The sequence below is a fragment of the Lepidothrix coronata genome, unplaced genomic scaffold (genome assembly GCF_001604755.1).
Source record: "Lepidothrix coronata isolate B3197 unplaced genomic scaffold, Lepidothrix_coronata-1.0 Scaffold125, whole genome shotgun sequence".
NCBI lineage: Eukaryota > Metazoa > Chordata > Aves > Passeriformes > Pipridae > Lepidothrix > Lepidothrix coronata.
In genome coordinates this window covers 1,915,295-1,941,249 of record NW_016690305.1, presented here as the reverse complement: position 1 = coordinate 1,941,249, position 25,955 = coordinate 1,915,295, and the positions used below count along the sequence as shown (strand labels likewise).

Below are 25,955 nucleotides of genomic sequence, written 5' to 3'. Positions count from 1 at the left end.
ATAAAATATAATAAAAACGTGTTGCTTATATCTTATTCTTGGACAACATGTCCAGTGCAATCCCATGAACTGACCACACCACAACCCGTATTCATGACAATTAATAAGTAGGTTTTTATGAAAAAATTCAAGTTTGGTTGAAGTCAGTCAGCAAAATTTCAGCATAATAAAGAAAATTGGAGACTTCTTCATGACCAGACTGAAATACAAAACCTTTAAATGACAGGATATGGATATGAAAGAATATCAGATGGCTTAGAGAGGCTTTCAAATCTAAATATTCCTTCATCTTGCACAATCAGTGTTTTCTTTTGGCCATGATGCTTTTGACATGAACCATTATCCCAATAGAAAAAGAAGTATTTCAGCCCACTCTGAAGTGGAAACACTGTGCTGTGCCCTGCAGAGTGACCAAGAAAGCCCATGACCATGGGCCAGGGAACTCTGCTTGGCATTACTGCAGTGAACTTTCTGTCTCACAGACATGACTGAAACCACCAAGATCAACTGAGCAACCCCAGGGAATCCACAGTGCCCTGCAGGATCCCCCACACAGCACACTCTTGAATGTTTTCTGTAACTGAAACATATTTAAGACCTGGGGAATTGTTCCCTTGCTATGAAGTGCTGGTGTGTGGATATGATCTGTATGAAATACAGACTCTGCAGAACTCAAGACCAGATATCCTGTACAGTTCATCTGAGAACAATAAAAACACAACACTCTGCTGTGCCAGCATTTTCAGGATACAGCAGCACTAATTCTCCAAGACAATGGATCACAGTTTGGTTTCTTCTTGTTCATGATTTTTTTAGATAATAGTGTTTCACATGTAAAAAGAACGACAAAACTTCATGTCTACTTCTTTAGAGACCACATTTCACTGTTCAACAGAATTCAGTGTCACAGCACTGAATTTTTTTTGTTATTCACAAGCCATCAGTGACCCAGGCCACGTCCCATCACAGCTCTGTAACATGGCCCAAGCAGTGGCTGCCAATGAAGACACCTTTATGCTTACTGAACCCTTGTATAATGGTCCTGTTCCTGGATAAATACCAACCTCCTTGCTTGGAGAGAATTCCAGAAGAAGATTGCATAGCGTGGAAGATGCTACTACGAGAATTTCATTTGGAGCATTCTGTAAAACCTGCAGGCACAAAGGGGGGAGAGGAATCCTGGTAACTGACATAAGGAAGGGATCACTGTGAAATGGGATGCCTGGGATTATGCTGCACTTTGAGACTCCAGACTTCAGGAGATGCTTGGATGCAGATCCAGACAATGACACCCATCCCATGACAAGCTGGAGCAATGCACTATTTCACAGAAGCCAGACTGGAGAGCTTTCAGGTCCAATTTAGTAGAAATCAGTGGGGACAATCCCTGCTCTGCCAAGGACACATGTGCAGAGGAAGCTCCAGGAGGAGCCTCTTCAACACTTCTGTACCTCGTGCAAAGCACAACGTGACAGATTTCCCCAGGAGCATCCCTTCAGAAAAGAAGGTTCTCCAGCAGCACCAGAACATGCCATTCCTAAACTGAGCAGCTCATCTATTCAGAGCAATTCCCAACGTTTTGGAATGAACACGCAAGTTCCTGATTTCAGCTTATTTAATACAAATCAAAATTAACAACTGCTGGCAACTGCATTTACACAGAAGTCTGACATCTCAACTTTTAGTTTCCCCCCGGCTCTCCTTTTATGCCAGTTGTGCTTCTTCAAGCAATCCTGTTGGCTTTTTGTTTTACATCTATAAAGGTTTGATGTTTTCATGTTTGGCCTTTCACAAGCTCTTAAAATATTCAAATCATTCCCATTACAGGATGAGAGATGACATAGACCTTACACACTTGGATCTCATTTATTCTTGTGGATAATTGCATTATAGTAAGATGTGTCTTTTTAAAGGTCTTGCTGAGCTCTTTGGCCTCAGTTATGGAGTGTGCAATGAGATCTACAAGGTAGAGAATTGGAGGAGGAAATGCAGCTCTAAATTCTGTTGCAGGGCTCACAGACCAAGTCCAAACTGTGCCATCCAGTGACAGCATGAAATTAAAGGGCATCTACTCCTCCCAGTGCCCCATGTAAACATTAGGGATAACTTCCCTTCACTCACTGATCACAAGAAAAAAAACCAAAAAAAACAATGAGAAAAGAAAACAAAAACCCCTTCAAAAATCAAGCATGAACCACAGTTCTCTTTGCTGCTGCTTGGCTTTTAGTGATTTCTGGCTCTCTCAGGAGAAGGCCATGGAATTTTCATTTCTAGGTAATTTCCATCATGGTTCTACAGCAAGGCACGTAATCTGAACAGACACCACGTGCTGCTTTACTGGCACAGAAGCTGCAGTCGCTGAGACCTGGCTCCTCTTCCCTTACCTTCATTAAAGGCTTCCATACAGCATGATCCTGAAAACTTGTCCTGAGCTGCTGTACAGAACGGGACAAACTGTGCAAACATCTGCAATGGAAAGGAAACCTTCCCTGTGAAACATGGACACTGCTGGAAAACATCCACTGCTTCTGCACAAGGACTCAGCTTGGAGCTTGGCAAGTGCCAGGAAATGGCAAAGAGAAAACACTGCACCAGCACAGGGTAACTGCCCCCTTCCCCCAGTACATTGTCCAACAGCAGAAATGAGTTCAAGTCAGCTTTTAGGAAGTGAGCAGGACTGGCAGCAGGTGCAGCAGCAGACAGAAGGCTGTGTGTGATGGAACAGGTCCTACCTGACTGCAGCCAAGCGCACCTTGATGCTCGACTCGGACAGGCCGTTCACGATACGGTCCATCATGTTCTCAGTCTCGATGATCTGCAGCAAGAGCAATTCAGGGCAAGGAATAAAAGACTCTGAGCATTTATGGGCTCTTGGCTTTTTGTCTGCAACATTTGGAATACTGCATATAAAAAACTGTAGCTGAAACCAGCAAGTCATGTTCTCTTCCCAGATTCAGTGGAAAGTTTTGTGTATTTTTCGAAAAAAATCTCCATTCTATGTTCCACTGCTGCTTTTAATCACCAAGGAACAACAGGATTTTATATATATATGAATTACCCTTAATGCCAGATTAAAGCTAAGGAGAGTACGTGTGGTCGCACACAATATATACAAACTACAGACCACAGACAGGCTGTAGATCTGTGTGGATAAAAAATACCTTCTAGTTCATCTGTCATATTTAGACAGGGCCAGCACAAGCACTTAAGACCAGGATAAAAGGGAGTTAATGCCCAGATGAAAGATGGATTTGGTATAATAAATCAACTTTGTCCTGTACACACCCATTGCTTATTAGAAACAGTGTAAAAGAAGGATCCTCACTATTAACTATAGCAACAAAAGAGAGGCTTATGGGTTTGAATTCTGTAGATCCTCATGGATAAATCTTCCTGATATTATCTTTTCAACATGTGTTTTCCTGCCCATACATTTTTGCCTTCTATTTTTCCCCTTTAACCAACAAATCAACTCAGAAAACTCTTCTGCCTCTCCCCTACTTGCCACCTCTGACATAGCAAGCCCACGCTTAATTTTAAAAAATGCTCCTTTTAATCATTTATTGTTCAAGTTCCCTTCACTTTGCACATGTGAATTTTTAATTCTGAGTGCCTCCACCAGCCCTCTCTCTTTCCTGTGATGTTTGAACCATCAACTGCTTTGTTATAACTTTGGTCACTTGAGAATCAGGAAACAAACTCTGACTTTGCTTCCCAACATGATTAGACTTTCCAGGGTTTATTTTCTAAAAGCCATTTGTTTTGTAACGGGATAGGATGAGAACAGAGGTGTATTCTATCCCTCAGAACACAGGTCTCAGAAATTACTCATATGCCACAACACTCCTTATGAGTAGTCAAGGACCACAACATGCTGAAAGACAACTTCCTGCGAGACTCTGCTCCACCACCCTGAGGATGGTTTATATCAATATAACACACGAAGCCTCCTCATTCCAACCTCTTTACCTCACAGTGGGGAACACAAGGCTGGCAGGTGCCAGTCCCTGCCTTTCAGCTGCATGTTTTGCCTGCTGACACCTGTCCAGGCCCACCTTTTTGCGGATGTCCTCGTCGTTGGCCCCCAGGGACGCGTAGAGCTTGAAGGCGGCCTGGCGCAGCTCGTGGGCGTGCTTCAGGTCGTGGTCCAGCTGGGGGAGCAGAGCACAGACACCAAATTCAGACACCAAGAAGTTGCAGGTGGGATATTCTTATTTGGCTGCAACCCCAAGGGCAGCCAGAAGCACAAGGAACTCCAGGAGCCCACGTCCACTTTTACCAACTTAATGCAGTAACCAAAGTTAAGAACATAGCTAACTTCTCTGCTGAGTTACAGAGAAGCCAACTTCAATTTGAGGCCAAAACAAGGTTAGGACTCTATCCAGGCCATAATCAGGCAAAAACTGTTCTTATCTCCCCAACAAAAACTTCCAGGAACAAGCCAGGAGTGAAAAAACATCAAGGGAAGTTTTATCAAGAGAACTGAGGCAAAAGTAAGAGCCAAAGCTGGCCTCTAAATCTCAGGACTTCTATCTTAAGGTGGGGTTTAACTTCTGCTGTAGGGAAACACAGCAGGTGTTGGAGGTTTCTGGGAGGTCACCTCTGAGCAGAGATGCCCGAGGGGGGAATCTGGGGGATGCACCACTGCCCACAGATCAGGAATGAGTGCTTGGGGGTGTGATAATGGCTGGAGCTGTGTCAGGGCAGGGTTAGGCTGGACATCAGGGAAAGGTTATTCCCCCAGAGGCTGGTTGGGCACTGAACAGGCTCCCCAGGGCAGTGGGCACAGCCCCAAGGCTGCCAGAGCTCCGGGAGTGTTTGGACAATGCTCTGAGGGACAGGGTGGAATTGTTGGGGTGTCCTGGGCAGGGCAAGGAGTTGGACTGAGTGATCCTGTGGGTCCCTTCCAGCTGAGGAGATTCTGTGATTCCATAAGCAATGGGAGCACCAGCTGAAGGGATCATGGTGTTTGAGGGTGACCAGCTTCGGACACACAACGTGGCCTCTCAGACCTCCTCACGTTCTCTCCAGTGAGAACAATCCCGTGATCCTGACTGCCCTCCAAACTCTGTACCAAAGGGTTCCACAAAACAATGCCATCTTCAAAGCCTACACAAAATGCCAGGAAAATGCCAGCACTAAGTACCAAAGTGCTGAAATAACAGAACTGTCAAAAATGAAGCTGTCTGAGTAATTCTCTCCAGGGCAGCTACATTAGAGCACAAGTGTTACCTAACTGGTATAAATATTTGAAGCAGACAAGCTCTGTTTGGCAGAGCCCTCACTCACTGCTCAGGCAGTTTTACCTTACAGGGTGCAGTTCTAAGCACTCTGTACAAACCCTGCATTCCCAGCTGGCTGCTCTTACAGACTATCTGCAGACTCAGAGCACTGTCATAATATTTAGAATTGCCCCACTCACATTTGGAACCTGATCATATTTTTGATGTTACAGCCAATGTCCATTACTCCACAATAAGCTGCTAAACTTCTTTTTGCTTAGTTTTGTGCTGTAACCGATTTTTTTTTTTTAATATTTAATGTCTGTTTTTCCATGAAATTCCAGTAGCTCTACATGCAGAATCAATCCCATTCCACAAAGGTCTGGGAAGTGAGCCTACCTCTTGGGCAGTTTCAGAGAAAAACCAAGGCTCTGTAATCCATTTTTTGGGGTACTTTCTAAAAATCAGACTCAGTAAGAGGGAGGAGCAATGGATATTTCCCTATGTGAAATATCAAAACCAGTCTTGCTTCTGAGGCTGATTGATCCACCAGTGCTTTGGAAAGTGTCTGAAGATCTTATAAAACAGTTCATGGATGAGAACTCCTGGTACAACACCTATGGAACTGAGCTTCCAAGGCGCATCTGGGCTGTGTTCATCCAACCTCTTGCAAGTGCAGACAGCTCATAATACGAAATGCTGCCTGACATCCCCATGCTTTAACACAGCAGAGCCATCTCTGAACTTCAGATTTCCCACAACCCTGACCTAAGAACTGAAATCCATCTCTCTTCACATGGACCACTATCTCTTAGGAAGGTTTCCTCAAGGCAAGACTTGTAAACTTACAGCATGGGGAGTCCAGACACACACAGTTCGAGTCTGGATAATGAAGGCTCCAGAAAAAGCAGTGAGTGAGTGAGACTTGGGGCCTACGAACGTCAGGAATCGAGTCAGGAATCTGGTCGCCTTTCTGTTGAGGAACTCAGACAATACGGTTGTGGTAGTTTAGTCTGGGCCTTCCTTTGTGACCAGTTTGTAACCAAGGAAGTGCCCAGATTTACCTGGTATTCCCTACGATCTTTACATAAGAAGAAAGGAGGAAAGGCCTTCGCCCCTCTTTCCTTCCAGCAGCTTTGGAGGTGCGGGTTCCCTGTTGTTGAGTCTGTCATGTTGAGGAATGAGGCCTGCTGAGGCCTAGTGAGGCCTGGTAAGGCCTTGCCGACCTTGGGCATCAGAGGTTGCCAGTGGTCATTCCAGCATTACTTTCTGTTGTCCCAAGGAGAGCAGTAAGATATTCTTTTGCTAATTCTTTTAGTTGCTAGATCTTGGGCTATTGATCGTGTATATTTTATTTTGGTTTTGTTCCTTTTTTGACTTCTCTTTCCCTTTCCCTTTTGAATTTGTACATATATTTCAATTGTATATAAATGTAATATAAGTGTAAATATATTTATAGATATTGCTTTAGCTGTCTCTCTCTCCTTTCCATTCTCTTGGTTTGTTTTTTTTTCCTCTTCTCCCTTGGTTTTGGCAGGGGGGGAGGGAGCTCTTGTGGTGAGGTTTGGAGACTTGGCAGGGAGCCAGCTTCAAAACACCTCAACGGTTTAAATAGAATATTTTAAAAAAAATACCCTGGGCTCATTTATCATTACTCCTGGGCATTTTTCAGAGCTGCAGGAGCAGGTAAGGGCACGCACCCTCTTGATGTCGGTGATGGCGCTGACGGAGCTGGGGTACTTGAAGTAGTCGGCCAGCATGACGATGAGGTGGTCGGTGATGCTGGCGATGCGCTGCAGCTCCACGTCGGTCTCGATCAGGTAGGCCAAGGTTTCTGCCCCCTCCACCCGCTCCTCCAGCAACCTCTCCTTACTGCACATTCGAACCAAGCACGGCAGAGTCTGAAAAGTTTTAAAAACAAACAAACAAACAAAAAAAAAACCCCAACCACAGTGGTTTAGTGCAGCTTTGTTCATAAAAAACTCAAAAAAACCCAACAGCTGTCCCAGGGCAATGCTCAGCACTGTGCTTCAGAGAGAACCTTCAAACACATCACTTTGGGGGTTTTAAAGTCTCCACACAGGCAGAAATTGCTCAGGCCATACCAAGTATACAGTGGACTACTTTTAAACGCCTTCTCACGCAGCCAAAATGATGCAAAGTTTAGAAGGGACCATGGACAAAGTTTTGCAAAAGCTTAAAAAAAAAAATCCTCTCAAAAGTTGGTATTTGCAGGTTTGTTCTTACTACACACAGGAACCAGAAGTATCCAAGCTGTACTTGATCCCTCCTGCCCTTCTGTGATCCACGATTAACTAAGGACAACATGGTCAGAAATAATCTCAGGTTCCTCTCACACACACTGGCTGCCTGGAGCAGCAGGGAAGGGAGGAATTCTCCTAAGCAGCATATTTAGTCACCCAGAAATGAAGCCCACCTGGAATCCAGGTCCACCCTGCCTTACTCTTATGTACCCCCTACCTTGGTTATGCTCACACAGCAAGATTTTTGTCACACCTTCTCTGAACATTAAAAACAATCAGGTCTTTCTTTACCTGAAGCTCAATGAAAAGCACTTAACTGTGGAAAAAGCAATTCTCCAAGGGTTGGGACTCTGTTCACTCAAGCCTCACCAAAACAAGTATGAAAGTGGATGAGGAATAACACCAAGATTTGTGCCTGTGTAACTCTACCGACTTCAGCAGAATGACTCCAGTAAATGTTTCCCAGGGGACCTGAAATACCATTTATCCATTGATTGTTCAAATGATCAAATAGATAAATATTTTCTCTCCACTGCACTGGTAAGGAAGCAGAGTTACAGGACTCCTCTACATTTATGAGAACGACAGATGCTCCCAGCAGGATTACCCCTGGAGCTGTGAATCCTGCAGCTAATCCAGTGAGCCAAAGCACCTCCTCTCTGCACACCTGGCCCTTAAGGCATCAGGTAAGACTGAACATAAGCTCTCAAAAAGCTACATTCATGCTGAGTGAGAAAGAAAAGAAGTGGAATTCCAAGTCTAAATCATGAAGACAATGTACTTCCTAAATCCTTCCAAGGTCAAATGGCCTGAAAGGAGCTATTTCTTGGAATTCAGGGCTGGGTGTTGTTAAGTCACTGGCTGCATGCACCCAAGAAACACAAATCTCATGGTTTTCAACACTTAGCAATTCCATCTGTTTGAAATGAAACAAAATGAAGAATTCTGACATTTTAACTGTTCCATTGGACCCAAAGGTCAGTACAATGTAATCCATGCACAGAACTGTGCAGAGGTGTAAGATGAAGAGGCACAAAGCACACCTGGCCAGCAGATAAAAGTCTGGAAATGGGCTGTAAGATGGAATATCTAATTCCCAGGGTATTGCTGGGATGTGTCAGTGTTATCTGGACAGTCACTTTCATTATTAGGATTCCAGAGAAGTAATTTCCCTTCCAATCAAACCCATTATTTACCAGCCTCCTCTGCCTTCTCCCCATCCCAAGTGATTTTATTTTTTCACATTCCAGGCTAACCCACTACTCAAAGTGGGCAATGAAGATAACTTAAAACCATTTTGGGAACACACATCCCTGAGTGGCCTCCAAATGCAGAAAGTTTGATAGCAAAGGGTCAGTAATTCCTGAATACCAAAGGGGTCATTGCCTTTAGCTCCCCAGAGGGGATTTGTGACTGGGTGAACCACAGAGACACTGTGTTGGAACTACAAGCTTCTGGAGAAGAAATCCCTGGGGCTGTTTGAACAAGGCAAAGTTCCGTGCCTTCCTTCTCTCCTCATTCTTTCATTTCCTCCCAAGTAATACAATAAATGTAATTCCACAGCCTAAAACATTTACTTGTGCTGAAGCAGCTTCCATGAGGGAAAAAAGTGCTGCTGTTGCTGTGAGCTGAGAAGCAAATCCGTTCCCAATGGTTTGAAAGGAGGGTGGTTATCCACAGCCAGCTCCACAGGGACAGTGCCCAGCCAGCTCTCAGCAATCACCTGCCACTGCTGACAGCAGCAATCCCTGCTCCCTCTGCCCAGAGAGAACAGTTCTGGAACACTCACGGCCTCACCAGGACATGGCCTGGGGGGCAGCGGACAGGGGGGATTTATCAGGGGAAGATAAATAGATAAATCTTCTCTTTACCAGAGAAGAACGAGGTTTGCAGAGAGATAGGTTGGGAGAATGGAATGTAGCCCTCAGTTTGCAGGTCTTGTAAGGAGAGAGAAGAGAGAGCAGGGAATTGGACTGTCCACTTGGAACAAAGCTAAGGAGGAGGGAACGAGAGAGAAGGATGCAGCTTGTGCAGAACAGATGCCACTATCCACCCTGGAATGGACTGTACTTTGGACTTCCTTGCACAAAAAGGGAGGAGGGGTGGGCCTTTGTCTCAGCTAACACATGGATTTTTCACCCAGAATGATGGATACCAAAATCCCACTCCCAAACCCTATTGTCCTGGATACCGAAAGGCAGAACTGTGCTTTCTTGCTGTGGTACATCACACACAACCTGTTCCTTCCCCTCCATCACCCAAGAGCAGCACTAAAGAGCAGCTCCTGGCACCCTGGAGATAGTTCTCCAGGTTAAAATGCAGGCTTGCAGGAGCTGGTGTGGGTTTGCAGCAGAGCCTCAGCAGTGGCCCTTGGTGGGGAGGGTTTGCTGTGTAAGGGCTCTGCAGGGACAGGGACACAGCACACACCTGGCAGCTCCCTGTTCTCTGAACACCATGGACAGGCCTTCCCAGCCCTTTTCTTTCTGCAGCACTACCCCAAAACTCCCATATCTCATGGAAAAGCAAGCACTGTTGGCATTACCTGATCCCTGGCTGATACACTTGCACATGAACAGCTTTTTTATTCCTTTTTCTTCCTACCTATAGAAATGTGACTATTAAGAAAGAGATTACATTCCTATGGTATTTAATGAAGTTTCCTTTACTGGACACCCTTATAATGGCACACTCAGTATAAAAATCAAAGCCAATGTTTCAGCATGAGGTGTTTTTTTTAATAACAAATTTCCCTGGCCAAAGCAAGAGGAAAATAAATATACACAAAAATTGTGAAACCTGAGAACTCATCTGCTCATGACAGGCTCCACGTATAGACTGTGCAAGTATTCTGACTTCAGCCCTGTGAAATAAGCTGCTGAAAGACAAATCAGTGCCCTGGTCATCTACAGAGACCAGGTTAACAATGCTGTTTCCATGGTACTTATAATGGTTACTGAAATTTTTACAAACCTCAAATGGATGTGAGTCAAACTCTGGGATATTTATTTCTGGATACTGACCTTCTAGTATGATTCTTTACTTAAAGCTTCTTAAAAAAGTCATACCACCATAAATGCTTAAAGACACAAAGGGAAAGCAGGGAACTATTTTTTTAAATTAAAGTCAAGAGAACTCAGTGCTTTGGAATCTTTGGTGCAACAGATTTTGTGCCACTTTTCGTACGAGACAAATAAAACCAGGATAGACCTACATGAGAATCCATTTTGAACAGAAAACTGTTCAACTAGCTGTCATGGTTAGCACAAAAAGGAGTGGTTTTGAATATTGAAGAGGTGGTTTAAGCAGGACAGAGCTCACCTTGAGGACGATGCAGGGATCGTCTGTCCGTATTGCTCCGGCTCTGCACATGGAAGTAAGGCTGCAACAACAACACAACACAGTCACCCACCAGGGCCTTGGAGGCAACAACACCACAACACAGTCACCCACCAGGGCCTTGGAGGCAACAACAACACAACACAGTCACCCACCAGGGCCTTGGAGGCACTGGAGATGTTCTAGAACAACCTCCTGTACTAACGGAATGTCCTCCCTTTTGTCCTACCAATGGTTTAAATCCATCAGTGCTTACTAGACTTGGGCACACAAACTACTGCAGGGGTACTTTTAGGCAGATTTGTGGTGCAGGACACCTTGCTGGAGCACTGGTCAATACAAACAGCACACACTGGTCACAAAGGGGCAAAGCAACGGCTCTGACTGGCACACAAACTTCTTTTACCAGCTAGAACCCCCAAAATTAACAACTTGCATTATGGTAAAGGAGGAATATACCCACACTCTCCTTTGTTTAAAGTACCTGCCCATGCTGTGTGAGCAATGAGGAGAGATCCAGCACAGGGCTGGTGGGGTCTGACAGCTCAGGCAGAAGCCACTCAGGCTCTGCAGCAGTCCAGGAGATGTGGGGATCATTGGGATGTCTGTCTGCAGCAATCAGCACATCCTCACTAATGACAGCCCAGCTAAGGCTCTGAGACTGAACCAAGCCAGCATTTGTTCTTTATCGGACAACAACTCAAGAGTGGACATGAGAAGCCCAAGGCCTCAAACTGCAGTGCTGACACACAGACAAATGCTCAGTGGCCCTGGTAATGTACCTGTGAATGTGCCCCAAGCTACCACAAAGTCCTTCATCCACCACTACAAGTGTTTTACCTTGAGGTGGTTTAGTTTTTCCCTGCCCTGCTCCAAGGCAGTGGATACAGCTGCAGGGGAACTGCTCTGCACCAAGGATCTTTTGGTTTAGCTTCTGACCTCACCATTGGAACTGCCTTCTATCCTGCCACAGTGCAGGTTAAAGAATACAACTGTATTGCAGTAGAGTGACTTAAAACAAACACATTTTGACCCTCAAGTGGGCAAGTGGAAATTGTACAGAGGGTCAATCAGAATTGCTCAGTTAAGGAGCAGCAATATCCTCACATCCTGTAACCACACCGTGTTTCACCACATTCCTGAGCTCCTCCCAAGGGCCCAGAGTGGGTGCTTTCATCTCTTAGAGGGCAACATCACTGATCCTGTTCCAAACACAGCCACAGCTAAAAATCCCACCATCAGAAGTCTCTTTATATACTGTTTCTCAGAAGATAAGAGATAACACTTCACTGTTGGCACAGAGCTCATTTGATAAACTTTTACTGCCCAAGCCTTGAGCTGACAGCAGGAAACTCTCATTTTCACACCTGAACAATCTCACAGCTGCCATTTAGTCCAGTGAGACCCCATTTGCCAGGCAAAGTAGCTCTATTTCAAACATGAAAGAAAGTAATTTTTTACTTCAGGTAAAATAGATTTGGCTTAGCTGGGGGCAATTCTGGTGGGTTTAGCAGAAAAGGTTACTGCTCCACCTGCAGCTGCAAAGCCCTTTCCCAAGAGGCTTCCTGCCCCTCCCTCTGTGCCAACACTGCTGCTCAAGTGAAGGATCCATTTCAATCAAGTCCTCCAGATCTACTTCAATTGTAGGAAAAAAAAAAAAAAAGGGAACTTCCTAAGGTAGCCTTGTATGCCAGTGTGGATTCAAATAGAAATTTAAGGGAAGGTTCAAAAATGCAGGGAAAAACCCTTCTAGATCTGTATTTCAAGAACTCCAGTAATAAACCAAAGAGGAACTGCAGATTAATTAACTGAAGCTGGCAGGGCAGGAGTGAAATCTAGTTTAGAAGCAGAAAAAGATGACCTGTGACATATCCACCTACTACTCACATTAGAAAAAAAGAAGAGGTAGTCTGACCTGGAGGGAATCAAGCAGGGAATGCACTTATAGAAGAAAAGCCAATAAGTCTTTGCAACTGCCAGGACTGTCATGAAACAGAGGCTTTGGAGCCCTAAATAGGATGACTGCTCCTGGACTAATTAGAAACCCCATCTGAAACTCAGGATACCGGTTTGTCTTCCATTTTCCTGCAACTTTCTTTTTGCCTTACACCACATCATTCTGTCCCATGTTTTGAAAGGTCCACCTCAGCCAAAGCTCTGCAGAGCAACAGCAGAAGATGGGGTGTCCACCCAACTCCTGTCAACCTGAAGCAGGTCAGCAAAAACCAACAGACCTGGGAGTGCCCATCCCAAAACAAGGACAGCCCAAAGGCAGACAATTCACTGAACTCCAACTTGCCTTCCTGACTTACCAACTGCTTTATATCTTGAGATCAGTAAAAAAATTAATTTTCAAAGCATCATTCCCTATGTATTTTCTGACTTCTCAAAGAAATGCATAATTCAGTCAGAACTGACACTGCTATAGTGTAACTAATTTAACTTGCCTTCTTCACTAAGAACTGCTTAACAAAACCAGTAAAACCAGGCCCCAAGACAGACCTCCCACACGGAGGGGGATTACCTAAGAAACCCCTCCACACCTACCCATCTTCATAACTGCTTTTAGAAATGAGTTAGGTCATCATAACCTGGCAATATGACTCAAGAGGCCATCCTGCCTACCCCACCTGCTCCTCACCCAGAATCCTGCACTGAGGCAAGTGTCCATGAAACGAGCTGGTGAACTCAGAGAACTCACTGTTACTGGTCAAAAAAAGCCACCAAAAACTAAAAGACTAATCAAACAATACAACAGTGACCAAACTCTTGAGTTAAACTTCATTTTAGTCACTTATAGCGATGGGCAATTTTCTCTCTTTAACCCCCTGAAGTGATTTGTTCCATTATTATCAACACAAGAAAAGGAAAACGGTCTTAAAGGGAGTCAATTCCCAGCTCATGAAGTGCTGCTGTTATGGAACTTGGGCATGTTTTGTCACAGGGTAGAGAGCCATTATGAGTGTGAACACACTGAGGTGCCCACACCAGCAGGGAAAGTCTGATTTGAACCACGAAATTAATTAATAACATTAATTCTGCTCTATGAGCACACGAAGCCTGAAGAATAATCTACCTTAATGAAAACAGTTGGGAAGGGGGATTAACCCTGTGCACTAAGGTGATGAGGGAGCAGTCCAACAAAACACAGTGAGCAGAGTGCTCTGAGCAGGGGTTCAAGGAGGATGGTACCAGGTACCAGATATTTCAGTGTTGTGCTCTGCAAGGACATAGGATTGAGCCTATTCAAAGCAAAGCATCACAAACTCCAAGCTACTGGTGAAAATCCACGTGGCTGAACACACATTCCTCACAAAACTGCTGCCCAGCAACATTTTCCCTTGTTTATGCACAGCAAAGAGTGAAAGTTAGGTTATAAAATAAGGTTAGAAGCACTTCTTCAAGGGCTTAGATAATGCAAACAGCATCTATAATTATTGCTAAGATTTTACAGCACACATTACTCTGGAAGAAGCAAGGAGGGAGCAGTTAAGCAGTGAGATTACCCCCCATGCTATTTGACTCTCATTCCTGCAGACAATTACCATTTGGCTGACGTGAGCTGCATTTCAATGGGCTTGTCCCTTTGTAACATCTTCACAAAAATCTGTGGTAACAATTCTCCATCCACTGACACTGCAATGAAAGAGAACCCAAAGTCATTCTGATTCAGCCAGTCAACAAAGGGAGTGTCGAAGCAGCAGCATCCCACTCACCATTTACCAGAGTCATGGAGACCTGGGGGTTCTCAAAGGCCAGAACTGAGAAGCATTTCAATGCCTGCATTCGGACCTGGGTGCAAACAGAAGAAAGGAAACAGAAGTGCCAACTGCAGAGCACAACAGTCAGCACTGCTGGACAGGCTGGGAGGAAACAACGCTGGACAGTCGGCAAGACACCAGGATGGTGAATGAATCAAAGGCAGATGGAAACATCCAACTCACACCTTGACTTCCTGCTATCTCCCTGTTGCAATTATCCTTCTATAGGGGATGTCGTGAACTATTTGTGAAGAAAACCAGCGAGGATAAAACTTGGGAACTGAACAGGAAACACTGGTCTTACCTGTGATGCCTCACAAAGCAAAAAACAACAGAGGAGTGGAAGTATATCACAATAGTACTTTTCCTTCCCAGGACTCCCAAGTATGTCAGAGAACCAAAAATACGTGTCCTTAAGATTTACAGTTCAGAAGCCTTTAGAGGTCAGCTTAGTAAAATGTCTAAAGAGAACCATCTGGTTGAAGTGATTCTAAAGTAATGTTAAAATAAATATACCCCATGAGTTTTACTGCCATGGCACAGACTCAGGTATCACTTGTGTGACAAGGACTGACAGATTTCTTCATGCTGGATCTTCCTCCTTCAGTCCAAAATCACGTCTTGGTTTAACTGAATAACCTATTTTATGGTTGTCTAGTTTTTTGACACAGGGAAGATGGACCATGATCATCTTCCCAGTTGTAAAACCAACTGTTATTCCAAAAAATGCACATTATCCCTGTTTATAACTTTAATTCATTGGCATAGAGAGAATTTTTATAATCTTCATTTGGATTTCTTTCATAAATATATGTTAAACACAAACCATGACAACTTTTAATGTCTTACTTTGTAGGAGGCAGAGACCAAGAGATGTGCAATACTCTGAACAGCTCCATGGTTAAATAAGATTGTCTGGTGATCTGGACCCTTCAAAGGAAAACATAACACCATTAAATTCTTTAAAAGAACGTGTAAAAGGTTTCCATTATCTGCAATTCATTGTCAAGTATTTAAGACAGATTGAAGAAGTTTAAGAGAGATTTACTAACATTTACTTTGTAATCAGCTGGCATAACATTTTTTAAATAAACAAGTCCAACACTTATTTTTATAGCATTTGTCCTTTTTTTTGGTAATCATTTCCACTCTTTCCTTCAATAGGCAATGCCATTAATTCTCACAAATGAAGGGACATGGATAGAGCACTTCTGTTTCTACTCTTTCTCTTGGAAACAATTGGAAATTCCTGATTTTCTGTACAAATCACATAAAAGATCCCCAGTCACTAATGTTTTCTTCACTGTTAATATTAAGCATTTTCTACAATTCTAACTTCAGAAGGGAGGGGATTTCATCTGAAATGGGTTCCAGACAGAGAGTGACAGTGCTTTGAGGACAGATTCACATGTTCCTCCAATTTATTATTCTTATTTTAGTGTCAAACACATTTAGCCATAAATCCAGCCAGCCATGACCTGTTTACTGACCTCATGTTCTAAGCTGGCAATGGTTGATACACCAATATTTCTTCCAAAGAGCATTTGGAATTACACACAAATCCTGGATCTTGCAGGAGGAAGGTCTCAGAACTGCTGCAGTCTGAGAAGGCTCAGTGAGGTTGAACAAACAATGTGCAATCTCAGTACCTGCAGCCCTCAGCAGTGTCTGGGCAAAGCTGACCTGGGACCTGCAAACCTCTCTTCTGAAGGGGGTTCATGACTCTGGGCAGCTCTGCAGGAAGCACAGGCTGTGCACAGTTAAACTCAGCTTTTAGGGTGGCCCAGCTTTTCTCAGCCCTTCATGCACTGCCTTGACTAATCTGCAAGGGAAGAAAGTCTCTTCACTCCTTAATCTCCTGTGCAAACCCAGCTGAGTTTATGGCACTTCTACACACCCTGGGAGGCATCAGAGACACTTTATTCTCACATTTGAGATGCAGCTGAAATCAGATTCCTCTTATGATCAAAAGAACATTTTTAGAGTATCTCTTACCTCTAAGAAAAAAGCATAAAATTTACTTTTTATGCTACTTTTTATGTTACTTTTAGATGTAACATATCTGGTGCTTTAAGAGATGCTTCAGCTGCTACTGCCACCAAGAGCTTTCTACCAAAAAATGCAATTCAAACACAGGGTTGAAGGAGGAAAACCACTTACATTGGCACACAGAAGTGGCTGAGGCAATGATTTAAAGCCGCAGCTATGCCAGTGTTGGAGCTGAAGAACAGATATTAAAATATGTGAAAAAAATGAATGAAATTCAAGTAAAAGAAATCATATTGCCCCAGATTTAGTAATTCACAAGTATCAGTGATTCTTCCATGAGATGCAGGCGGTGGGTTCTGTGCAAACAGGCCAAAGGCCCATCCAGAGGTGACACCTGGGTGTGTCTGAGCTGCACAGGGGGATGGACATGAACTATCTCCTCTGTACAGGCTGTGTTTGCACACACCAGTCAGTGTCAGGGTGAACACCAACCCAGAAACAGGGACAGCTGCAAAGACACAGGTGAAAACTGGAGAATGAAATCTCATTCCATAATGAAATGGAAAAAACAGGTACCTAAATGCAGTTGCACCTTGGATCAGGCATCCAGCACAGGTCTAAGGTCACACAAGAGAAGGGGCCTGGGAGGAAGCTGCCCTGATTACAGGCTTTATCCTGCACCCTTCCCAGACACAGCATTTTAATTTTCAGCTGGCAGTGAAATTAGGCAGAGATGTCACCACTTTCAAATCTAAGTTCCACAAGTATTTTTTCAAATTATTTATACAACCCTGTGTTTCCAAACACACACCTTCTCTTCTTAAACTGATCATTAAAATAGCAAGGTTTACTTACTCCCACTTGCTCTGAAAACAAATGAACTGAGACAGATTCTTGCAAAGTAAATTTTGACTTGCATTTTCACAGACCATGTACATCAGCCTGATTACAGTTTACCTATTTGCTTCTCTGTTGATAGAACCCTGGCTCTGGATCTTAAGAACTGCATCTGCTCCCCTGTAAATCAACCCTTTCCCTTGCTCAGGATGGCTCTTCTCCAGGGTCAGTGCTTCCCACCTGCTAATTTTAACTCCAACAGTGTAGGGAGGAGCAGTCAGAGCAAAAGCAGAAACCAGCAGCAACATGCCAGGAACCCAAATTATGGATTTCCCAGCTCAAGAGAACTGGTCTGAGCTTTTCCAGGTGAGTAAGACAGAAGGCTGAGAAGCAAAACAAACAAGATACTGGCAAGGAAGAGAAAAAAAAATGGATGCACCAAGTGTGAGCAGAGAACAGGATGCAGGAACAAGGAGTAGGAGCTGTGATATGTCACTATGAGTTCAATTAACAAATCTACTACAATGAGGAAAGAAAAGCATCAATACCTCCTACAACCTACACTAAGCCTTACTTAAGTATTTGTACAGGAACTTATGGCTTCAGGTAAAAAAACATGAGAAAGGTTCTCTCACTCAGGGGGAAATAAAGGTTCCCTCACTCACTCCCCTTTGGGGGAAGGTGAAGTCTTCATTTCAAACATAGTGAATACAGAAACTTTCAGTATTTAATCATTTTTCAGTTATCAGAATGTACTTTGCCTGTCCATGTAAGTCAGAAAGTGCCCTGCAAATTCTGCTTCACCGTATGAGAAGTACCTTGTTCTGTCTGAAAATACAGTAATTGACCTTATAATCTGGAAACCCAAAAACCAAACATAAAAGAAGGAAGGGGGCATTTTACATTTTTATTTAACAGCTGCATTTGCCTGGGCAAGAGAGAAAGGAGTTCTTGATCAATTTGTGATGATCTGTTTACTCAACCTCAAATATTTTTCTTTGTTAGGCAGCTGTTTATTATTCTGTAAATGCAACTATTTCCTAACACTCCTTCCCCCCACCCCACCTTTCTTGTGCAGTCATGTTTCTCTCTGCTCACACAACCATCAGTTTCTTTCTAAAAACTTCGTTTTTTCCAAAGATTCACTGTAAAATTTGTTAGAGAGGGGCCTGGGGGAGGCATTACTAACAGAAGAGCAAGTTCAGGAGGCCCTCCCTGCCCTGCTCTGTTAACCATGTATTTGCTGTGCAAGTCACCACCAGGACTTAATGGAGCTGCAAGGAAATAACTCATTTGAGAAAAGATGACAATAAGTGTTTTCCTGTTGGATGAATTACTCAGCAGTTCCCTCACAGCCAACAGGGTTTATATTGCCACAGAGCCAACCCTGAGCGTATAAACTCCTCTGCCACCCTATAATTAGTCCTGGGTTATTTCTCTTGGAAGCCCACATGGCCTGGTTTTTCACCTCCTCAAACTCCTCAGCCTATTAAGGAGACTTTCAAGGGCCACTTAAACAGGAGATGCCTCACTGGAGTGTTTTTCTTCTTAAAATACCAATTTTTTTCCCCAGTATTATCCCAATATATACATCTGAACTTCCACAGTCCAGTGTAGGATTTTGCCTTAATGTTTTCTTTAAACAATTCTATTAATATCAGCAGCTGAGTTATACCTTTGTATCACACTAACTCAGTTTTCAGTCCTCAGTTTCACTTAATAAAAGGAATGCAATGGGATGAGTGAACATAAATAACAGTCAAGGAAGAGGAAAATAGAGACTTAACAAAGGAATAATCCAGAGTTCCAGAGGACTCAGTGCAAGTGATAAGGCAGAAAGATATTTTTCAAGGTAAATACTTAAAAATTCATAAACTTGGGAACTTTCTCATTTGTTAGTCCGGGAGATAAATACAATTTATGATCCTCTAGTTTTAAACTGTTTCTAAGGGGAAAAGATGCTGTAAAAATCTTATTTGCTACACTAAATTATTTTTATATTTTGTTGTATAACCCACTGGTACAGTAACTACCAAAAAACTGCAACAGTAATACAAAAATGAGTGTTGTGTGGAAACTTGGAGTGGGGGGAGGGAAAGACAAAACCCCGTGTTTGGGGTGGGGTTGCTGCTGGTTTAAAATTACTTTTCCCCTATGAAGAGAATTGCATTACACAGCAGGAATGAACATGTACCTGGATAAACCTGTAAGGGACAGAGCTCAGCTCAGAGCATTTCCCTTCCTCTCAACCTACAGCATCTCTCAGAAAACACTCCCTGGGTTTGGAACAGCTCCTGAAAGCAGCTGCAGGACCTCCACAGAAGCTGCTCACAGTCTTGAGGCTTCTGAGGAAAAATAAAAGTCTTCCAAGATTTATCCTGCTAATAGTGAGCACTGATATTTGCCCAGACTGTTGGCTGGGTTAAGTAGTCAAAGCCTACAAAAACCCCCCTTTTTTCCTGTTTTCTTGTACTGTAGAGAAGCCCACACCGACCCCAATAAATCTGCAGCAAATCCAGAGCTGTAACACTTCAGGCATTGCTGTCCCAGCGTTCCTGCCACAGAAGGCAGCACATGCACAGGTTTTTATAGGCCAGAACACAGGAGTTTGCACAAAGAACACGTGTTCTCTTCCTTACTTTGCAGCAGTGTGAGAAGATCTGACATATGTACTCTTGTGTGTATCGAGACCTACTGAGCAGTGCCATGAGGTGGGAGATCACTGTAGCATCCTGCAAACAAGGGAGAGGGAAAAAGGATTAACACTGGATGTCAGCACACTTTCTTCAGCTTGTTACTTCAACAGCACTCCAGATTCTGCACTCAGTGTCCCTCCCTCCACTGAAACTTCTGTGGACACACAACAAGACCAATAAAGTAGTTCAGGAGAGATTTGAAGGCACAAGTAACAGTTCTGAGCTAAATCCTCACGGAAAAAATAAAAGGTCAATGCAAGTTAGGTATGAAACTTCTGTGATTTGTGTCCAGAATCCTTGTGACAAAACAATGAAAGAAGCAGGGCAAGCACAGCAACTGCAAATGTGGGCACTGAAAGAATCACTGCAGGAGCTGGCTGAGCACTGACCTGCTACAAGTGGGACTCACCTCTTCAGTGCAGCTCCCGGGAGAAGGGAGCAGGGAGGGAACAAGGTGCCAGGCTGGACAGTGCACAGTGCCCTGGAACCCTGTGGCACTCGCTCTGTAACCGACTCCTGGGGGCAAGAACCTCCTTTGTCTTTCAAACCCACTACAGACACTGTTGGTGAGTGTGACACCAATGACAGAGAATCCAAATCAATCAGCAAAAGAAAACCATTAGACTCAAGTTGAAGGTTCCTTGCCCGTGCAGGGGGTTGGAACTGGATGATCTTTAAGGTCTTTCCAACCTAAACCATTCCACAATTCTGTGGTAAGTTCTCCTCTGCAGACACATCCAGTTACTCAAGCTCTGTGGGAAGTCACAAAACTTTAACGTTTTAGAGCTTTCAGTTACTTTTACCAGCACATTTTAGTGTCACAAACTGTGGTGATATTGAAAGAAACAATGGTCATATCAGTTTGGAAAGTGGTAAACTAAATTACTTCCATGAGATACAGGGAGCTGAACAGAGGGAAGGATTGAATGAGCCTTCCTTCCCAAAAAACATGTGCTATATTGGCCCTACACACGTAAGTCAGACTCTGCTTCACCTGCAGAATGATGAATAACAGCCCTCTGATCAGGGAGAGGGAGATTAAGAGATTAAAATCAAAGCAAAGCCTTCATCCTCAGCTCCTTTGCCAGCAATGAAAGCAGCACCAGCCTGACTGGAGCTCTGAGGGACTGGAGCTTCAGATACAGCTGCTTAGGAGAAGTTTATTTCCCAATTACCTGAGAAATTTCCAGTCACACTTTTTAATACTATCAAAATAAACATCTGTAAGTTTCCCCACTTGCACAAATATTTGAGATTAGGCAAAGATTTGCAGTGTTTATTTGTTATTTTTAATATTTAATATTTATGTATACATACAATTATCGTACTTGTTTTAGGAAGCTTTGCTGCCAACAATCCAGCCTTCTCATTCTCAACGGAAAACAACAGGGCAGCAGAGCCAAGAGACACACTGAGGATAAAACCAGTTTGTTTCTACTGCTGGTTCCTCAATAACTGCAAAGGATCAAGTGTGCAACAGCCTCACTTCCCATTCCAGCATCCTACAGAGAGAAAGTTACTTCCCAAAACCTTCCTCCCAGGTACACCAGCCATACCCCCCTGCCCACCTCATGCTCATGTGCACAGGAAGGGCAAGGGACAAACTATTTTTGGCAATGTTCTTGGGCTCTGCCAAGAGCAGCTCCTTTTCCCATGGCACACTGATCTGCCTTTTCCTGTGGCACACTGACACACACAGCATTTCCTGCCAACTCCACAACCCAAAGGCCAGCAAGGGACTGGTTTGGTGGCCACCAAATCCACAAGCATCCTGTAACAGCAGTGATGGTCAGGGCCACAAGGAAGCGTGCCCTGACCTTCTCTGGCAGAGGTGACCCTGCAGGGGGCTGTGAAATCAGTGGGGACTGGGCACAAACCAAGCAGAGCAGCAAATTTCCACAAGAAAGCAAACAGAAGCAGCCAACAGGCCAACCTTGCTCTCAAGAAACCATCTTACAAAGCACAGCAGGTCCCCAAAACTTCCCAAGTGTCTCCTTGTTTGAGACAAAGTCAAACAAACTGACAACATGCTCAGGATTCCTCTGTGGTTCCACACACTTGACCCATTAAAACAGATTTTTTCCTTTTCTGTAAACCTTCAGGAGATTCTAGATAGGAATTCATAGGTGTCAACATCCACTGAGGTTCTTGGGGAGAAAAGCAAAGCCAGAAGAGTAGCACTAATTTATTCACTGGGTCAAGGGTGACTGCAGTGGTCCTGTAGAAGGCTTTAGGACTTGCCCTCTTTCCCTTAAGCTGTTAGAAAGGTTTTGTATCTCATCTGTAAACCAGAATCCGTGGAACTGCTTATGAAAATCAGATTTCAGTCAAAATACATAAGAAAAACATTTAGATTACTCTTTATTAACTAAGAAAGTATCTGAAATATATAAAGAGTGCAAGAAGGCAAGCCAGGAGCCCCTGAAAATCAGCTGAAGCAGAGAAGTGGAGAAGATCTCTGATGCTTTCACAGCTTCTACTGGAACATACCTTCCCATATCCTAGTTTTTGTTTCCCAGACTACTAAAAATACATTGCTTTCATTTTTGAATACAATAATTATTCAGTTAAGCTCTTGCAAAGCTGCAAGAGTGCCTGTGAGAAAACTGTTAATTTTGCTCCTTGATTTTGCTAAAATACATCCAACTTGTATAATTATATCAGTATGTCTATTAGAAAAGAATTTAGAAAGAGTAAAGGGATGCGTGGACATTACTGACTTCAACTAAATGTGAATAGTGATTCTGTGCCAATATGAGGCTACATAATTCCACTTTTATTCATATTAATACCTAAGTACAAAGGACATGCCTGCAACCCTAGTGAGTGAGATTCTGTCTACACTCATAATTGACAGTTAAAACACTGAGATTCACAAATCCATTAAAATACTGTCTGCTAACAAAGTAGTTCCAGGCAACTTATGACAAAAATCTCTACATCACATGTGTTGTAACAAAATCATCCAAACAGAACTCAGAGGGAATTAACAGCTGCAATTAACAGCTGCTTGGATCCCAATACTTAATTTCTTCATATTCCTTTTCAACACTAAAACAAAATTTGTAAGATCTATTCCTCAAACATTTCTTCCTAGCAGAGAATTGCTCTTCTTTTTTCCAACCCAGCAAACTGAAATGCTCCTATCCACCCAAATAACTCATATTCAAGCTCCATGAGCTAGAATTGATTATTTTGCAGGTCTCATTTTCAGGAGGCAGTTCAGCCTGGAGAACATTCAGCTCAGCCACCACAAAGAGCAGGAGGAAGGAAGGAGGGAAGCATTAGGAGCTGACCCAGATTCCTCCTTTGGTGGCAGCAATCCCTGAGCAGTGTGGGATCACTGCTCATTAAACACCTGGGTGTTAATCACTGTAACACAGCCTGATGCTCTCACTTGTTCCTGCTCCCTTTCTCCAGGTGACTCAGGTTTTCCATGCTAGCTGCCCAGGAAGGAGCAATGAATGCTTCTCACTTGGCATCACCACTCACCTAAGCTGGAGATGGGGAGATTGCTCAGACTGATTCCTCATGGTCTGAGCAGCACAGGCTCATCCTGCTGCACTGCCTGCACTCTCCAAACTCCCTGGAAGGACAGGGAAGGTGCCTCCTCCTGCCAGGCCAGCACAGCAGCACAGACAGCAACTGCTCACTAAAATTGTACCTGGGTCCACTGAGGAAGGGAAATGGGATCACAGCTGAGAACATCCGTGAGGAAACATGGGCTAGAAGTGTTCTCTGACATGAAATCCATTCTTTTCGTTTTAAATGGAATAGTAAGAGTGGTAGTGACAGGATATCACTCCAACTGGATGTGCCTCAGTGCTTCAATCTATGCAGCAAGTCAAAGCACACCCAGCTGTGGTGAGCTGGCTGCTTCCCACAGACACAACACCTCCCAGGATCACCTCAGAACTCAATCATCTTCACCTCAACAGTTCTCTCACCCCTGGACTCCACGTCACTCCACATTCCACGTGCAGGATGGGCACTCAATCCCTCTCAGCTCCAAGGCCCGGTCCCTTCCTGTGCAGGAATTCTCCATAGGATGTGTTCACCTGGCACAGCAGGTCTGGATACAACCTGCTGTCACATCTCAGCATCAGCACTAAACCCCTGCCCATTCTGAGAGCTCAGGGTTCATCCAGCTCAACACACCTATGGGTGGGGCTGCACATTTTCCCAGGACAGATCCCAGGTTCCTACAGGAAACAGCCCAAATGTTTCCACCTCCGAAGAACTATTTTGTCTGAAGAACTGAACACAATTAATTACACAAAACTGCCACTATTTTATCCTTCAAGCTCCTGTCCATAAGGAAGGGTTCAAGAGCAAAGGTGTAGATCTGACACACAGCATTTCTGCTGGGAGAAATATCCAGGTCCCAGTGGATGATGTGGACCTGTTACAAACACAGAGAAATGCTTTAAGCGGCACTCTCTGAAGAACTTGTATTATTCTTGTATTTTAACTGAGAGCTCCTCTAAAACCTCTGGAGTGACTGTAACACCCCTGGAGATGTGGAGCTAACTCAGAACTCCTTGTCTTGGAAACAGTCCTGGCCAAGGTTTGAGAGAGAGTGTCCTCCATGCAGTCAAACCACACAGAAATTCTGGGATAGTGTCCATCTTGGATACACTCAGGATCCAACCTTTCAGAAGTTTTCTCCAGAACTGCTGGGCAGGAATGAAAAGCCATTGACAAACTTAGTCTCCTACCTTTCAAAATAAACCTGAAAAAGGCAGAATGAGAGAACTTGAAGATGTGAAGCTGCGTGGATACGGTGACAGTCTCCCTGGAGCTGCTGGGTTTGGAAACAAAGAGGGAGCAGGGAGGCCAAATGGGAACTTTAAATTCTTCCTATTATTCTCAGTGTGGCAAAGCAGAGTGTCTGTCATGAAGTGCTGATTAGGCCCATAATTACTCCTTTAATTGCAAAGCCAATGTCTCAACTGCTGCCTTGTGAAACACAGCCTGCAGCAGTGTGGGCTGTGGCTGCACCTTCCAGGAGACAGGAAAAACACCTCTCCTTTTCAAAGGATCTGCATTCATTACTTTTCAAATCATGGCTAGAAAAAAGGAGATTTTTAGAAATAGGATCTTCAGCACAGTCATAAAATAATTAACTTCCAGGTGTCCAACTGGAATGGAAGATGGGAAGATGGGTATTACAGTTGGAACTAAGGAGCAAGGACTTCTCACCAGATGCTCATTTCCTGTAGTTATGATTAATTCCAGGACATCACACTGGCCTGAAGGACTGGGGTAGCAGTTCTGGTGTCACTGCTGTGCAGTAGAGAAGGCAAGGGATGAAACACAGACCTCAGGACCTTGGGCACACTGTTCCCACAACATCAGTGGTAATTTCTATGCTAATGCTGTTCTTTCCCATTTCTGTCCATACTCTTCCCTTTCCTTTCTCTCCAAGATATCAAATCTCTTCTCTACTGAGCACTGATCCCTGGGAATAGGGATGGATGTTAAGGGACACAGTCATCTTTAGCCCTGACCAGAGGCTGAGAGCAGGAAGCAGATGCCTCAGCAATTACCAACTCATAGAGGCTGATTTGGGGGAATCTGGGAGCATGGAGTTGAGCCAAAGGAAGGAACAGACACACAGAGAGGAAGCTCTTGGATCACTCAGGAGAGGTGCCTTCAGTGGTCACACACACAGTGTGTGCTGAGCTTTGTTTCCTTGCTGAACAGCCAAAAAACAACTGGGAAAAAAAGCAGTGAACAGTGGAGGACAAAACTGGGTGTGAAGAACTGCAGGAAGACTTCAGGAGGCAGACCAACTAGCAGATGAAGCTCAGGATAGATGTGTGGTAAGACTGAGTCTGTAGAAAACTG

At 43.9% G+C, this 25,955-nt stretch overlaps 1 protein-coding gene across 2 annotated transcripts in view; it reads right to left on the bottom strand.

Moving 5' to 3' along the window:
- Positions 1-20,158, bottom strand: part of ARMC8 (armadillo repeat containing 8) — a 30,388-nt gene extending 10,230 nt beyond the window's left edge. Inside the window, exons 1-11 of one of the 2 annotated variants that reach the window (XM_017826319.1) lie at positions 20,049-20,141; positions 16,744-16,803; positions 15,433-15,513; positions 14,539-14,614; positions 14,368-14,458; positions 10,805-10,865; positions 6,923-7,123; positions 4,056-4,151; positions 2,733-2,815; positions 2,385-2,466; positions 1,065-1,151 (exon numbers count right to left, since the gene is read on the bottom strand). In XM_017826319.1, the coding sequence (XP_017681808.1) occupies positions 1,065-1,151; positions 2,385-2,466; positions 2,733-2,815; positions 4,056-4,151; positions 6,923-7,123; positions 10,805-10,865; positions 14,368-14,458; positions 14,539-14,614; positions 15,433-15,513; positions 16,744-16,803; positions 20,049-20,117 (987 nt within the window). In that variant the 5' untranslated portion in view covers positions 20,118-20,141. Of the gene's footprint in view, positions 1-1,064; positions 1,152-2,384; positions 2,467-2,732; positions 2,816-4,055; positions 4,152-6,922; positions 7,124-10,804; positions 10,866-14,367; positions 14,459-14,538; positions 14,615-15,432; positions 15,514-16,743; positions 16,804-20,048 lie in introns of both variants that reach the window. The other variant, XM_017826320.1, reaches the window with a different exon arrangement.
- Positions 20,159-25,955: the final 5,797 nt, after the last annotated feature.